Source organism: Cydia pomonella, chromosome 12 (assembly GCF_033807575.1).
Source record: "Cydia pomonella isolate Wapato2018A chromosome 12, ilCydPomo1, whole genome shotgun sequence".
NCBI classification, from domain to species: domain Eukaryota; kingdom Metazoa; phylum Arthropoda; class Insecta; order Lepidoptera; family Tortricidae; genus Cydia; species Cydia pomonella.
Genome location: NC_084714.1, coordinates 8,567,119 through 8,587,224, shown reverse-complemented (window position 1 = coordinate 8,587,224; position 20,106 = coordinate 8,567,119). Strand labels below are relative to the sequence as shown.

The following is a 20,106-nucleotide window of genomic DNA, read 5'->3' as shown; positions in this document are numbered from 1 at the left end:
ATTAATCAGATGTTTTATGAATTTATACTGCAGCATGGTGTTTAGAATGATAAAAAAAATTGTCCTACAAAGCTTCCCCCTGGAATTATAAAATATTAATTAATTTATTTTTGTATCTACAAAAACTGTTTTCAAATTGTATTCAAACGCATCAATTGCCATCTAAAGTTTTGGTCTTCTCCACTATAAAAATATTCCTTGTATCTTCAATGGGTTTGTATTTAAAATTAGACACGTTAAGAGCCACACCTAACTTAGATCTTGATGATCCAAGCCAACCAGTGTTTTCTAATTATGTTCAATGTTCCTTGTTTCAGCGAAATGGGCACATCCCGACTAGTCTACACCGACTTTCTAGCAGGTTTCGCTTCGTTCCTAGTAGTAGCGGTAGGTGGGACCTGCATCGGGGTGGTCTGGGGCTTCGCCACCGGCCTCGTAACCCGGTTCACCCACGAAGTCAGGGTCATTGAGCCCATCTTCATCTTCGTTATGGCTTATTTGGCGTACCTTAACGCGGAGATGTTCCATATGAGCGGGATTTTGGCGTGAGTATTTGTTTTATTGGATTGTGTTAATTCAATTGTATTTAACAAATGAGGAACCGAGGGACGAAGAGGGTCGAGGCAAGTCGGAAGGCAGGCGCCCAAGCGATATTTCACCGAACAAATCGTTCTGCCATTTTTTTCGGGGGGGATACGTGTCCAATCTGTAATGACGACACAAATACATACAAAATGACACACGTCAAAGACAAATCTTGCACACCTCGATCTCTTTTGTGTATGGACGAGTCACAGCATGCACTGCGCACAGTTGTACCTATGCGTCGGCAGAGGGGAAATAGTACGAATGCCGTCTCCCTTCCCGGCGTTGCTCGAAGGGTAAAAATAATGACACTTAAAAAGTATGAACAGATGGATCATAACATTTATAACAATTTTATTGTCAGCAGTCTGTTTTGATATAGGACAACAGGTGCGCGGTTAGAATATAACATTTTCTGCTAACTGATGAGGAAAATAAAAAGCCATTAACGAATTAAAAAAGTAGACAAAGGGCATCAAACATATAGTGACGACCAAAGTGGCCTAATATATTAATAGAATCTAGCCAATAACTAATAACTGGTAGAATATTGCGACAGAACTGGCGTAAACTCATATCTGAGACCGATACCTTTGGGTCGCTACGCTATTACGAGTAAGTTAGTAAGAAACTGGTGTGTATCGGCAATTTACCAAAAGCACGTCAAAGCGACATTAACATCTTTACCTACACCATACACATAAATTTTGCGGCGGATGGTTGTTAAAGGTCTACTGTTTAACTAAGGTCGTTTATATGTAATTGTTGATATTATGATCAGCTACGGACTGGCTGCATTAAAGTATAATTTTATTCGATACATTAGTTCGATAGAGAACCAGACTATGATAGACTAATTACGCTCAAAAGATATCCTGATCGCGAATCAGATTTACTCGTACTCCCGATCGCCTAAAAAGAATCTGGGCCCTAAAACGTCGTAGATAAATCCGTCGCCCATTAAATATTAACAACCTAAACCTTATTGCAACTACACAAGATTCACCAATGGTCAGTTAAGGTTGCTGTTAGTACAAGAACATTTGCAACAAAGTATCCTAGCAACATTCTAATTCTAATAATGTATATTAATAGACGCAAACACCGTTCCACAAACAACTGTACTCGTGCATGTAGTTGTGTCCATTCCTATTTCCTGCAGCGATCGCCATCTGGACCAGACCAGCTTAAGCGATTAAAACTATTCCGTCCCCCTTTCGACCCATTTCCTATTTGCCTCGTGCACTAGGCGCAATTCCAATCGCTAAAGAGCCCGTATATACACCAAAAATTCCATCTTCACCACTTAGACGGTTGTCATTCTTCAACTGTGCGTTTCTCCAGAAACATCCTATCGCGCGCAGCTAAACTGAACGGAATGTGGAATAAACGGTCGCCCGCGGTATTTCCGAGCCGATACCAGCTTTACAATTTTCAAGAAAAGAGCGTACTCCCATCTTCACTGCAAAGCACTTGCAACCTTTCTGGTGTTGCAGGTGTCCATGCGAAACAACAATTGCTTACCGTCTATTCTTTTTGCCTCCTATATAATAAAGAAACCTCTGCACGGTTGCCAAAGTTGAAGGGGTCACTAGCCTAGTCGGTAGTGACACTACAAAGCACTGTCCCGGGTTTGAATCCTGGTAAGGGCATTTATTTGTGTGTTTACTCACACAGATATTGTTTCTAAGTTATTGGTGTTCTCTATGTATGTTCATATTTACTATGTTGCCCACGACTTCGTCCGAGTGGATTTATTTCCCGAAACACACTTTCAACCCCTTTTAACCCACTTTTCAAAACCACTAAAATTATGTTTCATGTTTTGTAATATTTTCTCATCCTAATAATTTCAAGTCCCCAGATTATTTCCATTACAAATTTACAACCCTTTTTTAACCCCATTTAGGGATGAATTTTCAAGAACACTGAAATTACTTTTCTCGTATTTTGTCTTATTACTAAGTTTCAACTTCCTAACTGAAGAAAAAATTTGATCCGCAAACATACTTTTTTACCCCCTTAAGGGATTAATTTCCAAAAACGCTGAAATCACTTTTCTCTTATTGTATATACTTAATACCTTTTCACGAAGTTTTAAGTTATTAGTGATACAGTTCTTCGCTAAGTCGATGAGAACACACAGCCTGAGTGCTGGGTCTGCTGGAATAAAATGCAGCAAACATTGTGAGGGAAATGCGAAATACATGACCTACATACATTCAATAACGGAGGTGATAGAGCTTCGATATCTGTGTAAATGACGGCGGCCGATCATAAGATCAGGCAGCGTGAAAATCTTTGTATCGTTGCCTGAGTACGGCCGAAACAGTCAAAGCCATACGGTTTAAAATTGATTTAATTTCCGCGCTTTACCTAAAATAAGGCTTGGGTATACATATACCACGGTAAACTTGAATTTAATTAACGTTCTAACATTACCCGTAATCTGCCCGTAATATATGTCTCACCTTTTTTTCAGGATAACATTCTGTGGCATAACAATGAAGAATTACGTAGAAGGCAACATATCGCACAAGTCGCACACAACTATTAAGTACACCATGAAGATGCTGTCTTCATCGTCGGAGACCATCATATTCATGTTCCTTGGGGTGGCAACGGTGAATAACAACCACGATTGGAACACGTGGTTTGTGCTGTTGACCATCTTGTTTTGCTCAGTATTTCGGATAATAGGTGAGTTGAAATTCTAATTGCATACACAGAGTGGAATGATTAACAGGTTAATAAAAGCCGCCATGAAATACTAAAATGATTGAATGAATGAATTAATTGATGGGTTGATATGATAGATTCATTATGGCTTGAAAAAAGTCTAACAAGAGTAGGTATGTAACTATTGGCTATTGGTTTTCTCCCACTATAGATTACACATCACAGTCGCGAGAGTGACAGTGAGTAGTAGTGTTGTTTTTCCATTTTCCTTTAAATTCTTAATTTAATTGCCCTCATAATCCGTTTAAACTTTCCATAAACGTATAATAACCTCATAAACACTTAATTAACTTTCGTCGTAAGATCATTTGTGTGTCTATTTTTTTGTTTGTAAAATAGTGTTTGGACTTGGACTAAATTGTTTAATAGTACATTACGATACAAGTGCGAAAAGTAGGAAATTCGAAACGAGTGACGATAAATTAAAACACGACCGAAGGGGTTACTCACCAGTTTTTGAACAATCAAGAGAGCCTTTACCAGCTGGTGTGGTGAAAAAATTTATTTCGATTAAGAATGCCAGTGCTCATAAAGTTTATGGCTCCTACGACCGCCTTCCAGACAGCCAGCTGCGACCGTCATTCATACAAGTACAAATGACATTTTATATTTCAGTCCAAGTTATAAAACATGTTACTCAACTGTAGAAGAAGAAAACATGTTTCGAGTGTTTGTGTTTGATATGTTCAAGCGGCAATGTTTATGCTGGTGTTGCCAATACTGCAGATTTAGGGTCGTTTTCACCAAACCATCTGTCACCGTTAAAGCGTTCGCTAAATTGTAGTTATGGGAAGTTTCATAGATCTCTGCTGAGTGACGTTGATCAGCCTTTTAACTGTGGTTTGTGGCAACTGGCCCTTAACTTAGCCCGTCAATCAGTCAATCGTGCATTTCGCTCGTACTTATCAGTACATGTATTGGAGCGAGCGAAACAAATTATAACTAAATGACATCATCTAGATACCAATTCTGATGTCAATATAGGTACTTTCGAATTGGCATGTATACCCACCTAAAGGCTTTATTTATATAATAACCAAAGGAGTTTCTAAAATATACTTATTTGCTTCCTTTGTTGCAGGAGTGTACATATTTAGTGCTGTAGCTAATAAGTTTCGATTGCACAAACTGGATAGAGTAGAGAAGTTTGTAATGTCTTATGGCGGTAAGCACACCATAAAAATATTATTCTTATAACTTAATAAAAAATAACTTTAAAAAATAAACCAATATATGTTTTTTTTTTCAGGTCTCCGCGGTGCAGTGGCCTTTGCGTTAGTGCTTTTGATAGATCCAGCAGTTGTAAAACTACAACCTATGTTCGTAACCACTACGATAGCTGTAATTTACTTTACGGTGTTTATACAAGGTATTACCATCAAACCACTGGTGAAAATGCTTAATGTAAAAAGAGCTGAAAAGCGGAAACCTACTATGAATGAAAGGATACATGAAAGGGTAAGTGTTGAATGTCCAAAAATAAAATCCAGTACAGGGTATAACACCAGTAAGTGCTCCAAATGAATGGACTTTTCTTATCTGACAGGGTAGCACAAGTGCCTGTAAGGGTTAGAGAGTTCGACCCTAAAGCCTCTACTCAATTTCTAGTGATGACACATTCGCTCCAGCTGAATATATTATTACTAAACCATTAATACTCCGATTTGTAATATATTTCAGTTATATGTAAACTGAAAGATAATGCATCCTCTTGTTTTTTTTTTGCAGTTCATGGACCACTTGATGGCAGGTATAGAGGATATTTTAGGTAAACACGGTAACCATCACATTAGGGATAAGTTCAAGAGATTTGATAACAAGTTTATACGGCCGTTTCTGCTAAGGAATTACCAGGTTAATTAACGTTTTGTCTGTATTGTTTTTTTATATTTTTCAAGTAGTGCTTATTAATTTTATTGTTTATTTTTAGGGCCAAGAACCAAAGATATTAGAGACTTATTCAAAACTCGCAATGAAAGACGCGATAGAATACATGCAAAGAAATGCCTCTACCATCGGGAACATTTCTGGAGCGGAATCAATGTCCGCCATATTCAAGAACTACACGAACACAAACTTCAACGCAAGGTAGGATTTATGATTTCCATGAAAAAGTTTACTATATTATAATATTAAAAAACATATGTTTATTGTTTTAGTCCGAGTTTCAGTCAGTTGGATTCGTCGACGTGGAACATAGACATGCAGGAGTTGGAATATAACCCGAGCAAAAAGGACTTGACGGACGCCCGCATCCATCATTTGCTTGCTGAAGAGTTATGCAAGCCGTATAGACGTGTATGTGTATGTGGCCTTTTAAGCACCCATTTCATTAGGCTAAGAACTAAACCCAGTATGCTGTTTTAGCTATTCTTTTAAACTTTGTCTTTGAACTTTTATAATACCCTGTTGAAGGTAAGTGCTATAAAGGAATGTGAATGCGGTTTGCTTAGATATCAGCATTACGATCCTCCATATTAACTAACCTGATATATGTACCTACTTAGTATAATAACTAAACCTTAAGTAGTTCCCAAGATCTTATAGCTTAGCTAGATTCAATATTTTAGAAGAGCCTCATGATTCAGTAGCTACTTACGAGTACTAACAATAATACTTAAGCGCACGCCCCAGTTTTTAACTGCCTGCAATACTACTAGTCAATTTACATTTATATTAGGACGATGATTCGATGGTCGATAGTTTTAAAATTGACTTCATTGATTTTTTTGAATTGATCGTCATAGTATAAGAAAACACAAGAGACGTAATACGCCAGTTACTAACATTATTTAGAAATCCTGACACAAAAATAGTCTATTCGACAGAACATTAATAAGGTACATCTTATTATTGTATTTCTTCGTCTATTGTTACCACATTGAAATAATGTAAGCAAACCAAACTACATAAACATGACTCAGTAATTCTGCCAATGAGATAAACCTGTTTGTGTCTGTGGAATTATATCATTGACTGAGCTACCCTTTAACATGGTATTGTTTGTTTACATTCTTTTAAGGCTAGTTCGTACCTACGTTAGTAATTTTTTCAAGTGGCGAGTTTTTGTGACTTTGCATGCCTAAAGGGTATATGCTGCACATGGAGCATAAGGACCCTTTAGGCATGTAAAGTCACAAAAACTCGCCACTCAACTAAAGTACTAACGAATAGAGTATAGACGAACGGTTTACCAAAGTAAAAAAAAATTGTCTTTAAACCCTTCCGTCTCTACAAAAAGCAATAATTGAACATTATTTATGAAGAGTCAACCACCCGTGCCTATAATTTTTCAAATTTGAACGCAGAGTTTATCTAAGAAACATCGCTGATGAATTAATGCGAGAAATCTGTTCTTACACAAACATACTCTAAGGCTGCCTTTCCACTGAGAAGATGAGAGGAGACAATGCTATTGGCTGAATGCCTCACGTCCTCTCATCCTCGGTCGCTAAACGCACACCAGGTCGGTCCGTTGGAAAAGATTAGCAAATCAGATTTTGTATTACGTCTTCTGTTACCCTGTATACCCAGTAGGTACTGTCACGGATTGTTGAGCTATTTATGGTTTACATAGGATACCTATTTCATTCCGTTAGTATTGACAACCAAATTAGCTTGAACCCTAAATAGATCGACAATGAAGTCCGTGACTGTGCTTAGGTAGACCCAGCTTCAAAAGAGTGAATTCCATTCACCATGCAATTTAGCAGGTCGCTGTACCTCCCACACTGAATGTGCTGCAATGTTTTTGTTGTTTTCCAGCACCGTCGTCTAAGCTACAGTCGGCACGCAGTCAACGACCGTGACCTCGGCACGCAGGTTAACTACAAAACTCACATGAACATTCGGCGTCTCGTTGGTGACAGGAAACACCACCATAAGCGTAGCAAACGGGGGAACAAGGTAATTGTACCATTTTTTTTATTAATCGAACTAGAATCATCCCTTGTAACATTATAAATGCAAACTAACTCTGTATGTCTGCCGCCTCTTCACGTTTACACCGCTGAAGCGATTTAGATGCAATTTGTTATGGAGATAGTTTGAGGCCCGAGGAAGGAGATAGGATAGTTTTTCTCAATCGTCATCATCATTACGTAGACGAAAGTAGGAGTAGAAGCTAGTAGTAAATACGGCGATTAGATTAGCAGCTAGAACAGTAACAGACTCATTAGAGGAAATGTGTCATATTAGAATGAGGACCAGCATTGACATAATCTAATGACGGGCCTTATGGGCAATAAGAAAGCGGTACCGCGGTTTCACGAACACGAATTCGAGCCAATCGTGCAGTCTAACGCCACAACGCGATTGGTTGATGAGTTCGTATCACGCGCGCGATTGGTCGCAACTAGTTGCGTTAAGTGGACTGCACGATTGGCTCGAATTCGTGAGTGACACCACTGGACTAGCACCATTCTTAGTGCCCGTAAGGCCCGTCCTTAGATGTAATATGTCAATGGGGCCAGCACCAAACACCTAACCGCCTCTCAATCAAAGATTAGTTTAAGTTTGACTCTTTGGGATGGCAACAGCCGGGCTATATTTAACGTTAATCAGTTAATTAATTATGTTTAATGCAACCTGCCCTAATTCTCGCGTTAGACTACAACATTGCTATTTGAGGGATACAGACGGGGAAGTACAAAACATTGCTATAAACGTATTTTGTAAGTCACTATATCTAAATCACCCTGTATATTAGATGTGACTTACAAAATGGCACATAAAAAAATACGTAGCACCAATGTGCTTTAAAAATTAACATGAAAAAAGCACAAAATTACGTTAAGGACGTACTTAACTTCAACATTATAAATGTGACTATATCCCCCGTTTCTAATTACCTAGGCCCCAAGCCTGCCAATTGCAAAATTCTATACAATCCGACCAGCGAAAACCGAGCTACCGCCGCCCTAGAGTCAAAAACTATGGAGATTCCAGTACTATACGAAAGCTGTGGTTAAATGTTTGTCTGATATAAGTTAATATTCTCTTTTGTTTTTCAGGATGGCAAAAACCATGTCACTTTCCCTGAATTCCAGCAAAACGGTTCCGCTAAACAATTCACGCACGGTAAAAAAAAGTATTATAGATTAGGTACTTATTTTATACTTTATTATTATCACGAGTGTCGATCGCATGCACGTGTGGGTTATAACTATTTTGTTTTTATTTCGTTTTAGTTGTTTGAAACACGCATAGACCTATAAAATTCAACCATTATTTTCCTTATTTGCTGAGCACAAATGCTTAGTTATTACATTAGATATATGAACTTTATTGTCAATCAACCATTAGACATGAAGATAAAATTATATACCTATAGGTGCCTAAAAAAGAATAAATATCTATTACATTATATCTATAAGTTACATTATCACTCGTGCACAATATTTCGTATTAGCGCCACATTTACGTTTTATAGCATGCAATATTTGTAGTGTACTTACATACACCCGGCCCGATCAAAGCCACACATAAATAATAATTGTTAAATATTTAGTTTTAAATAATCGCTCACTTTGCAACTATTCAGTCACTAGAGTTTAAATTTTTCGTTTATTCAAAAATGAAATGACAGCCGGGTGTGAGTGAATGAAATGAATGATTACAGATTACATAGACGAGGTGCTGCAGGAGGACGACGACCGGGAGCCGCGACGCGACGGCGACGACGGCGGTATTACATTCACTGCCAAGTCCCTACGTAGGTATTTTGCATGAACACACTTGCACTCACACGTTTGGATTTGAAATTGGAAGCTGTACATTGTTGATCTTATTTCGCCTCGAATCCTTCAAAGCAAAACATACAACTGTAGAATTCTTATGGAAGGGATATTATATTACGGGCTGAGTTTAACCTATTCCAATGCTTGGATTGTAACACATGAAGAAGTACTATTACAGCAGTTAATAGTGCTGCTTTTAGCGATAGAAGCGACAAATATTATAATATTGTAGTTTCAGGTTTAACAAATGCCCAAAGGTCTATCTTTGAAGTTACCTTTTATTATCTTTGTGTATTGTTATCGCAAAGGGGTTGAACCGCTTTGAACTCCCGAGATTTCCGGGTCACCCCGAAAGGGCGAGCGACAGCTGTTTGAATTCAAGGCAAAGTAGGATCGCAACGTTTTACATATATAATATGATTTCAACAAACGAAGTAACTTCACATTCAAATCCGAACACTCCTTAATGTTGTTGAGAAATGTATATTTACAATTTGTTTAGCACTTTGTCGTGAGTTTTAACAAAGTAATATAATGTGACTAACGGATTATTTAAACAAGGTATAATTTTATTTGCTGCGCCCTAAACTAATCCTTAATTTGACATGGCTATACCTAACTTTCTGTGAGAATGTGCTGACGTATTTGTGGTGGCATGTTTCGATACTGCATTTGATTTACTCTTCCATTTATTTCTTATACTTACTTAAACTTTTTTGTTAACAACTACATAAACATGACGAAGTTCGGTCGACCTGCCACAAATACCGCTGCCCGCTAGCATCATTGACAGTACGCTAGCTCCTAACTTCCACTCTACTCCGTTTCTGCTTGTTTCATTGTGTTTGATTGTCGTTTTCTTCCCTTCTGGCAACTTCATGTGGCACCGCAATAATCCTCACTCAACTGGGTATAATCAGCTGGATATAAAGAAGTGAGCCCGACGTCCTCGCATAAAGAGAACAGTAGCTCACTTATTAACCAGCTGGCTAACCTACCCGGGTTTAACCCGCTGAAAGCGAGGATAGTCAAGCAATACGCTAAAACGCCTGAGGAGATATTGCCTACAGCAGTTGAGAAATCCTTACCGTGGAGAAGGGATCGATCCACGTACAACTTCGGTATGTTTTATAGAGAACACTAATTGAAAATTTCGTGTAATAACTGTCTTTTTCTGTTTGATTAAAAGTATTAATCGCTGACATTACTTGGATCACGTTATTGAATTTGTCACTTAGTAGGTAGAGTAAATATTAGTTATCTTTCTTAATAATGTCACTTTATAAACAAGATTTGAAACCATGCTGATCTTGTGATGCATTAGGTATGCAATTCCTAATTCAAATACTTTTGATCATACGAATAATTTTTCAACGATTTACTGCATGGCGACATACTAAACACTATTTTTTTACTAAATGTACTTATAGTTAGGTGAGTATTTATTATTATTATTATTTGACCGCTATTTATATGTGTATTACTGTAAATATCAAATCCCTTTATTATAGCCCTATCACTTAAGCAAGACGGTTCGTCAGGTACTTCAGTGGGGGTTCCCTGTTAGAGGGTAGCTTAGGTTGGGACTAAGTGTAGTTTTAATACTTAATTTTAACTCACAGAGAATGATACAAACAACCCAACATAGCACAACCTTCAACTTCACCATAATTACATACATATTAACTTTTGACGAACCGTTAAGCGAAGTAATAGACCTATTTTTTATACCCTGCGGCAATTGCAATTCAAGTACTTTGCATGTTTACTACAGCACATAGTTTACCTTATAATAATGTATGTTTTAGTATGATATTTAGTAAAGTATAGTATAATATTTTAATTAAGTATAGGTATCTTATATACATATATAAAAAGTGTTTCATACGTTTGCAATATTAACTACACTTTCGCGAACTTCTTCATACACTTGCTATGTAAGTACCTACTATGTAAATAATTCTATTAACACAAATAACATTCTTAAATACTTATGTAACTTATTTCAATATCAAGATTAAAGTATATTTAACCAAAATAATAATATATATATCATTCCGTTAACAACGGTTTATATCGAAGTACCTATTGCATGTAAATAGGTTTAAATCTAATTAGCTGCGTTATTAATGCCGTTTGATTGTTTTATTGATTTAAAATATATATTTTAGTACCAAACGAGGATATTCTAGAAGAAGACGAAAGAAGAATGTCAGATGATAATGGTAAGAAACAAAAATGTACATAAAATAATTCGAATAGAATGAAATATACACAAATATAGGTACATTTAAGAGAACTGAATGGCATAGTTAATTTTCAAATGTTTTTTTCGTAACAAGTAATTAATGGCGTTGTTGTAAATCCATTGTTGTGAATCCACAAAAAAAACTATGGCATATCAATGACGTTTCGAATATCGACCGACCGAGATAATACCTACTTGCGTTTAGTACCAAATGTATAAACTCATACTAAACCTAATCAATATGTAAACAGGCCCTAAGGTAGTGTACACGCTCGTAGGGACCTTATCAGATAAAAATAAATCATTGACTATCTCCAAAATGGTGTCAATTATAATACCGGTTTCATGGAAAAGTTAAGTACTTAATTTAAGATCAGGAATGCACCCTAGAAATAAAAGGCCTTAAAAACACCATGTATTAATAAGACAATGTAAAACATTATTTCAAAGAAAATAATAAGGTAAAGAGACGTGAATTTCATTGCAGATACGTATATGATAGTAGCGGATCAAGCACGTGTGGCAACCCCCACGGCAACGGAAACCATGTTGCCGTGGAAACGAGAGGAAGGAGAGGGTTATTCTGGCGCTTTAAAACAGTCTGAATTTCCTTCTTGGGCATCAAACAAAGAGTACTTGGCATATAGCTCACCTTCAGCAACATTCTTAGGTGAGTACCAAATTTTGAAATGTAGAGAACGTTCTAGCCAATATTTGCTGAGAATTTAATTCTTTGAATGTCGACAACTTCGACCATGTCAAATTTAATTAAACTTTTCGTCTGCCACAATTGCGTCCCATATATAATGGTTCGTCATATATAAAAGAAGGGTTGCAAGATAATGGCGCCATAAATAGTTTTTCGATGATTGCTTTTTACCATTTTGTTAAATCTATTGTAACTGTATGATCAAATATTTATTATTCAAGGCTATTAAGTTATTATTACTATACAGAAGCCATGCCAAACAATGAAACTGTACCACGCGACCTAAACGTCGTAAGCGCCGTATGAAGAAGTACTACGAAATACGCAATATTTTTGATTCTAATGTTATTTGAATTTCTTATCCCAATTTTAATTTATTATAATTGTAATTCTAATTTTATATTACTTTATTTATTTTTTTGACATATAAATTGGCTTTGTTTTTAATTTTACTTATTGATTATCCTAATACTAATTGATTTTAATGTATATTTTGATACTGAGTCTAATTTCTGATCTTAATTTAAAATGTAAATAGGCTTTGTTTTAATTTTTATTGTAATTTTATTTTTAAGTTAGTTTTAACTTTAATCTAGTTTTATTTTGACATGTAAACTAACTTTATGAATAAATGAGTATGAGTATGAGTATAATATTTATGGCGCTTACGCGTTCAGGTCACGAGATTCACGCTCCGGTTCTGTAATTTGCTGTCAAAGAAACATGCTTATACCTAAATACTGGTTCTCTGTGCCTGGGCCGGTTCTGTACGTAGTAATAATAGTTCAATGATCAAGGCAAAAATTTATATTAAATAATGACAACTGTTTCATACCTTGTGCACAATTATTTTTGAGTTATTTTACCCATATTAGGTATTGCATTTTACTTGCACGTGGATCGTGGATCAATATGCCTTGTATTGTAGTGATTTTTATATGCCCCGCAATTTATATAAAAAAATCCCTTTATCCATATTGAACACCATAATAACTTTATTGCTTAGTGTCTATAATTTATAACGGTACGTTATTTATGTTATAGTTGTACATTATATCCAAATATACATTGTATTCCTTGATTGAATATAAAATTTCAATCGATATACATCATGTCCTGCACTGTATCGTATTTACTTACACCATGTATTATAATTACTTGTATTGATACCTAGCTTTAGACATACCAACTATTTCTCATTTTTTTTCTCTTTTCTCCCTTCGCCTCATCATTCATGCTCACTAGGTGGTATAGAGAAGCCAAAACATCCAAAATCTATCATAGGTTTATTCCGAAGAGAGAGCTCAAGTTCAACCCAGGCTGGAAACGCAGTAGCATCGGACTCTGAAGGAAATAAGCCGGAGTGTTCAAAGGGAGAGAGCTTTTCTTGTAAAGACCCGTTTAACCAGCCAAGACAAGGTCCTAGTATGCTGTCGAAGAGGAGCACTAGCCTTGGAGGGCCTTCAGTACTTCTGATGGAGGATGTGGCACACTCTGATCCACTAGGCGCGTCCACTCGACCTGCGAGCATCATGCAAGGGCCTCACCGGGGCCAGTGCCGGAGGGGATCCATGTTGGAATTAACCGGGTATGTATGGATTTTATCTTTGTTGTGAATATTAATTTGTTATTGGGAGTGTGTTTGAAAGGTTTATCAACTTTTGGTTTGTGTCATAAATTTTATAAAATATTCTAAATCATTATATACCGATTTTTCTGTGACGACGTATGCACTTTCCATCAAATCAGTATCTATTTAGGTCCTTTATTATTAACCTCGGCTTGATAAAACTGAACCACCACGCCTGTGCATAGGTAGAAAAACTACTTTATATAAATTTCTTAGTTTCCTAAATAATACAATTACTTTTTTCTTTTTTAATTTATATTTGTATAAATGGATCATATATATATATATATATATATATATAGATCTGTTCTTATGCTGTAGGAACTTGTATGTGTAAGTGCTAGACATATATAGCGCTGTTGTTTTTCCATATATTTTATTTTATTTTCTTTATCGGGGAAAAAAACAGACATAGGCAGATTACTAAAATAAAATAAAATAATTTCAGGTCAATGTCCCGCGACGCAATCACAGAAGAAAAGTGTAGCAAATCATTACCCGAGAGTGAACGTATGGGCGTGCGGCGGCTTCCCCTAGGCCAACAAAGTCTGCCGCGGGAACCCTTCATCCGGCAACTAACAATGGCCTCGACCCTTCTAACTAGTTCGTCAGACTCCGACTCCTCTGACGAAGGCACCTGAGTGCGCCGCCGTGGTGACCACGATCGGTTGCCACTGCTTAAATACAAGACACTTGAATGAGTGAATGAAACTCTGAAACTCATGACATTTTACCTTATCTGTGCTGTGAATACGAGTATGTGGTGTAAAAAGTAAGATTTATAGGACGCGCGCTAAAACCAATGTATATTTTTATGAAAGCGTTATTGTATAGGTACTTTAGGTAGATAAATGCTGTGTATTTAAATTATATTCTCTATAGGTACTTTACAACGGCTTACAATAAACAAATGTTCAATCCTACTGAAAACTTGACAAAATACCTATGTAAATAAATACCTCATCATACCTATCATGATATCTAGGTAAACTGTACCTATTGCCTCAAAACTACAGGATGTTTGTCAGACGACTCTACTTCCATAATCCTATTTTTTACTAGAGCGTACGAAGAATTGATAATTCACCGTCATTACATCCTCATAAATTTGAAAGAGATGCCCCCCATATATATTTTCTAAGAAGTTTAGACAGATTGTAGGATAATCCAGTCATCCTAATGCTTTATTAGTACTTGCAACGGATAGGTATAAATTAGTCTTTCATGTTCTTCAATAGCCTTTAGAGTCCTAGTTTATTTTTAACATAAACAATGCTCGTAGGAGACTGGAGCTAACAATGTTGCCGTCATTCGTAATCGACAATGAGACAGAATTTGGCCATGAGGCCATCTTATGACAGAATTTGTACAATTTATTGGCGTATACATCCAATATTATTGTATATATTAGGTATAAGCATTTAATACTGTGATTGTAAATTGACAACTTCGCGCCAGTGCCGCCAGTTAAAATACATTTCTCCTCACACCCCAAAGGTATCTAACTATTAAGGTTACTGTAGGCTTTTGACTGTTTTTCTGTTTAGTGTAGGACATTCTCCTGTTTGTAATATAATTATGCTTAAGACAGTGAACGGAAATAAAACATGGAAGCATTCTGAACGCTCAATTATAGCCCAACGTAAACTACCCTAAGGTGGGCGGGGGTTACAAACTACTCGATTGGCAACTTCAGTTCCACCGATATGACAGTCAGTGATAGATGGCTAAATCGGTTTATAAAAACAACGTTTTTTTATAATTAAAAATGTCTTCATGTGTCATGAGGTGGTGTAAAATTTATCCTGAACATTCCAAGGACAGTAGGATCACTTTTCACGTGTAAGTAAACAGATAACTTCAGTACAATTTGGAATAAATATGACGAAATTTTTTCAATACTTACTGTGCTAATTTAAAACGTAACTGCATACGACTTTCATAACAACATACATCTTTTTAGATTACGATGATAATAAGGATGATGTTATGCCAAATGAAGTAGATAATTTTATTAAATTTGTATGATTTAGATATTTTCTATATTATAATAAATTCCTTATTACAGATTTGTATTTTCCTTGGATATCTTTCATGGGATGGAGCTATAAGTTACCTAGTTATTTGTATCTACTATTCACAGTGAGCATTGGAAAAAAGCTGTTCAATTAGAGATACATGAAATTGATTGTATGACTGGCAAGAGATTTAGAATATGTTTTATTGATTTCAAAGATGAAGATTTCAACTTGTCAAAAAAAGGGTTCACACAGCTTAATAAAACCGCTGTTCGTTCAATGGTTTATTACGGCTGCTCTGTGACAACCAAGCCGTGAGATAACAATACCCGGTCTCCTATACGTAGTATATGTAGATATTTTTTTGTCCCTCTTTCAATGAATTTTGTCACTCAGTCTTTTCAAATATTTTTGACCCGATTCGTGTACCCATGTAAATTTTGCTGGCTGTACCTGAAGTACCTGAACGTGACTACTCTCTGCCATACAGATTAATAATAAAATTTATCTAGCCATAAATATACTTATAATAGCGGAATATGTTAACACAACAATGAATATTTACTTATATTGGGTTAGTCTCTCATTTCATAAAAACATTTTGACTAGTTATCTTTAAAAATTATTATACGTGGATTATTTGACTGGTTCTTCAAACTATTATGGCATAAACTTATCCCTGTCCACATAATATTCTAATCAAAATATGAACTGCGAACTCTCAGATGCCAGTACGTACAGCAAGAAGGTGATTAGCAGATTAATGTCGCTGATTTCACCAATCCCCTCCTCCAATTGAGGGGGGATTTAAATCTTCTCGGGTCAGAGGTGTAGGGTTAGAGCCGGTGTAGCTTTATTTGACTTTCATAAGCGCATTGTAATATGCCTACTTGAATAATAAACTATCTTTATCTCTTTGATTGGTAGTTATTGACATTATATGCATTTCATCTATACTTATCTGTGTAGGTATATTAGTGTAATAGAGATGACTATTATTTCGTTTGTCAGTTTTGATTACAGGCTCTGTAAACGTATCGTCTTATTTAAATGTCGGCGTAATTGTGTATGTGTGCTAATTGCCCCGAGAATTTGAACGGTAATGTTCTCAAATGCGGATTCCATGTTTTATTTCCGTTCCTTGTTAAGATTTGAAAAATACCTCTTTGTTTGATATTTATGCAACATATGGTTTTTCCAAGTTCTGATAATAAGAACATGTATTGAAATGTTAAGGAATGAAGCGTAGAGAAATAATGAATGGGGCCAATATTAACGGTACGGCTCTGTTAAATTACCTTTTTAAATGGTTCTTATAATGGAAAGATCTGGACAAGTTTCGCGAGTGTTATTATATTAATATAATAAAGCAGATAAAATGGCATTATTAATTTTTTTATAGTAAATACAATTAAATTAATTTTAACATATTTTGTTTGTTCATTGTTAAATTTTGTTATATTTTTTGTACTCTTTAACATTATCATTATCATTTTAAAGTTGAGATACAATTCTGATGTAAATACTAAGTTACATCAAAGAGAATTTGAAATAGAGGTGGATTGTCAAAGAAAACTTTGTAGCCACCGTAAATTTACTGCCATGTTTCGACACATAATTAAAACTTTTAGAACGCCATTTGACTTTGATCTTTATTCTTTCAGTGATATATGTTAAATATCAAAAAGTGGCGCCATCTAATAGATCAAAGGCCAAAGGTATGGCGGCATCGTTTCGAGCGATGGCGCCACGACCTTTAACATATGCCCGGTAAGATGGCGCCACTTTTTGATAATTAACAAATTTAACACATATCAGTAAAAAAATAAGGATCAAAGTCAAATAGCGTTACAAAAGTTTAAATTATGTGTCTAAAAGTGGCAGTAAATTTACTGTGGCTACAAAATTTTCTTTGAAAATCCCCCTCTATTTCAAATTCTCTTTGGTTATAGCGAGCACGTATTGTTTTACTGTTGCATAGTAAGTAATTATGTTATCATTAAATTATTCCAAAGTTTGAATACTTGGACAGTATTAACCAAAAAAAAATAAAACTTAATCAAATTCTGTATAGATAAATAATTTCTTGTAAGTATGCTCGAAGTGTTATATTGTTATTTAGATGCTTAACTGTTTCTTATAAAATTAACCCTATCTAACATAATTTTGTAGCCCAGTTAGTGGGTTAACTTTTATAGCATTGTCAGTTTTTTTTTTAAGTTTAGATTAATATCATTTAAATCCTATAAAATGACGTATTAACTGGGCTAATTCACAAAAAACGCATTTTGTAAATTGTATGTAATTCAAACTTAAATAAATTAGTACAATAATAGCAGTAAAATACTAAAAGAACTTATTAATATTTAAAAAGTAAGAATTTAGGTAATTTAATGTTTAAATTTGGTTTATGTGCACACATTAAAAAGTGCCAGTTTTGTACTCCAGGAAACCAATACACATATTTAGGTTGGTGGTTTATTAACTCCCTAGAGTCCCTAGTCCAGAATTCAGGTATAAAATATGTTATCTATTTGACATTGACATGCTATCATACCCATATCAAATTAATAACATTTATGTAATAATCTGAATTTTGATTGGGCCTAGAATAGGTAACCTGTATGTTTTCTCAAGATAATTATACGTAGGTACCTATGTTTGAAAATTAGCAGCATCATGATCCATGCTTCGTTCATCAAATAATTTGCTAGGTACCTACCACTGCTGTTTTAATGTACCTATTGATTTGAGTGTTGTAAATAATTGTACCTATTTAAACGTATGACTGATCTGCGTAAGAGAAAAGTGAACACTCATTATAAAATCCGTCACTTTCATACAATAACTAGGCCGGTCATAAAATAGGCTGACCTCGTGAAATACGGAATTAGACGGCACGGAAAAATATAAGAACAATATAATAAAAACGGTGGTAAAAAGTGCCCTATTTGTTAATTGTTCTAATAAAAAATTAAACTATAAGGGCTAAACCCCTGATTTTAAAGGGCATAGGCTGTGCATATTGCCGATTTAATATGTATTTGCATAAAAGTAATACCAATTTAAAATCGACATTCATATGCGAGTGGCTTTCATTTAAAGAGTGGTGTAACTCCTACAGTATGCGATAATCTTAAGTCATCAGTCTTAATTAATAATAAGTGATAATTGTAACAATGTAGATAACATCGACAATAGTGTAGTGTATTCATTTCATGACTGATTGAGTTGTTTAAATGTGAACATTGTACTTAAATGTTTAGTAGTTAGTGAATGAATAGTAACAAATTCAATTAAGTTTATTTATTCTAAAATTACTGCGGATGCAAATCAATTTGAGATTATAGGTAATACAAATTTCCACGTTTCTAAATTAAATGAATAATGCATATGCAGTAATAAAGTTTTACTATGGTCTATGAAATATGGTGTGTCAATTGAAAACATAATAGTGCCTAGGCTTAAATCTACACCGCTCATTGTTTAAATTGTTAAAAAATAGTAGATCATGTAAAAACAATAAAGATTATGACTGGATTTTATTGTTTTCTTAACGGGGCTTTATAATAAATTAATCAATACAAATAAATGGTTATTATTCTTATTTGTGTCCTGAAAGACTAAATTAAAGGACCGTTTACAAACTCGTTAACATTCTTTTTCTTCACTATAAAATTAAAATCAGTAATTAAATAGACGAATGAGTATGAGTATGAATATGGATTGAAGTTTATTGCTTATGTCGACTCCATAGCTCGCTATTAGTCTTACCATGCGATAAAAAGTAAAAACTCAGTTGCATGTAATAATAAGTTATTGACAAAAATTTAATTTTTGGTAAGTACGAGCTTTTATCGCTCACTGTACTTTTCTTGCCACAGGAAAATAACACTCATCGAGACAATTCTAACAACACCAAGAGTTCCCATGACCACCTCTTGTCTCCATCATCAGATCAGCTCCATGTCATCATAATATTGCATTGTCATCCGATTTTCATATGTAATGCAAAATGTCAGCTCAATCGAATCATATCGTGAAGTGGGTCAAATTTAAATTTCAAGATTAGACCCGCACAGAAGGTTAACAAACTAAAAGGTTGTAATAATAATATCCGGACAAGTACAAGACAGACCCGCACGGGCCTCGTCAGGTTTGAAGCACCACACAATGATTAAAATATTTTTTTTAGGGTTCTGTACCAAAGAGGTACAAAAGGAAGGGTTCCTATGGTGCGACTCTGTCCGTCCATCCGTCTGTCTGTCTGTCACATCGCTAAATATCTTGAGAAGTACTTAAGCTATCGATTTGAAATTTGGAATAGTTATGAACAACGCTAACCCAGACACATTGAAAGTATTATTTTTTTATTTAATTTTAATAGCTATGGGAAATGCCAAATACGAAGAGGGGGTACAATTTCAAAGTCTAGTGAC

General features: G+C 35.3%; 1 protein-coding gene across 12 annotated transcripts in view; it reads left to right on the top strand.

Annotated features, from left to right (window-relative positions):
- Window positions 1-17,893, top strand: part of LOC133523420 (sodium/hydrogen exchanger 3) — an 87,069-nt gene extending 69,176 nt beyond the window's left edge. Inside the window, exons 6-20 of one of the 12 annotated variants that reach the window (XM_061858982.1) lie at window positions 318-545; window positions 3,068-3,285; window positions 4,406-4,489; window positions 4,574-4,782; window positions 5,053-5,178; window positions 5,255-5,412; window positions 5,496-5,628; window positions 7,090-7,230; window positions 8,337-8,427; window positions 8,945-9,037; window positions 9,983-10,183; window positions 11,234-11,287; window positions 11,798-11,980; window positions 13,265-13,607; window positions 14,098-17,893. In XM_061858982.1, coding sequence (XP_061714966.1) covers window positions 318-545; window positions 3,068-3,285; window positions 4,406-4,489; window positions 4,574-4,782; window positions 5,053-5,178; window positions 5,255-5,412; window positions 5,496-5,628; window positions 7,090-7,230; window positions 8,337-8,427; window positions 8,945-9,037; window positions 9,983-10,183; window positions 11,234-11,287; window positions 11,798-11,980; window positions 13,265-13,607; window positions 14,098-14,290 — 2,455 coding nt within the window. In that variant the 3' untranslated portion in view covers window positions 14,291-17,893. Of the gene's footprint in view, window positions 1-317; window positions 546-3,067; window positions 3,286-4,405; window positions 4,490-4,573; window positions 4,783-5,052; window positions 5,179-5,254; window positions 5,413-5,483; window positions 5,629-7,089; window positions 7,231-8,336; window positions 8,428-8,944; window positions 9,038-9,982; window positions 10,184-11,233; window positions 11,288-11,797; window positions 11,981-13,264; window positions 13,608-14,097 lie in introns of all 12 variants that reach the window. The other 11 variants (XM_061858983.1, XM_061858986.1, XM_061858992.1 and 8 more) reach the window with 11 other exon arrangements.
- Window positions 17,894-20,106: the final 2,213 nt, after the last annotated feature.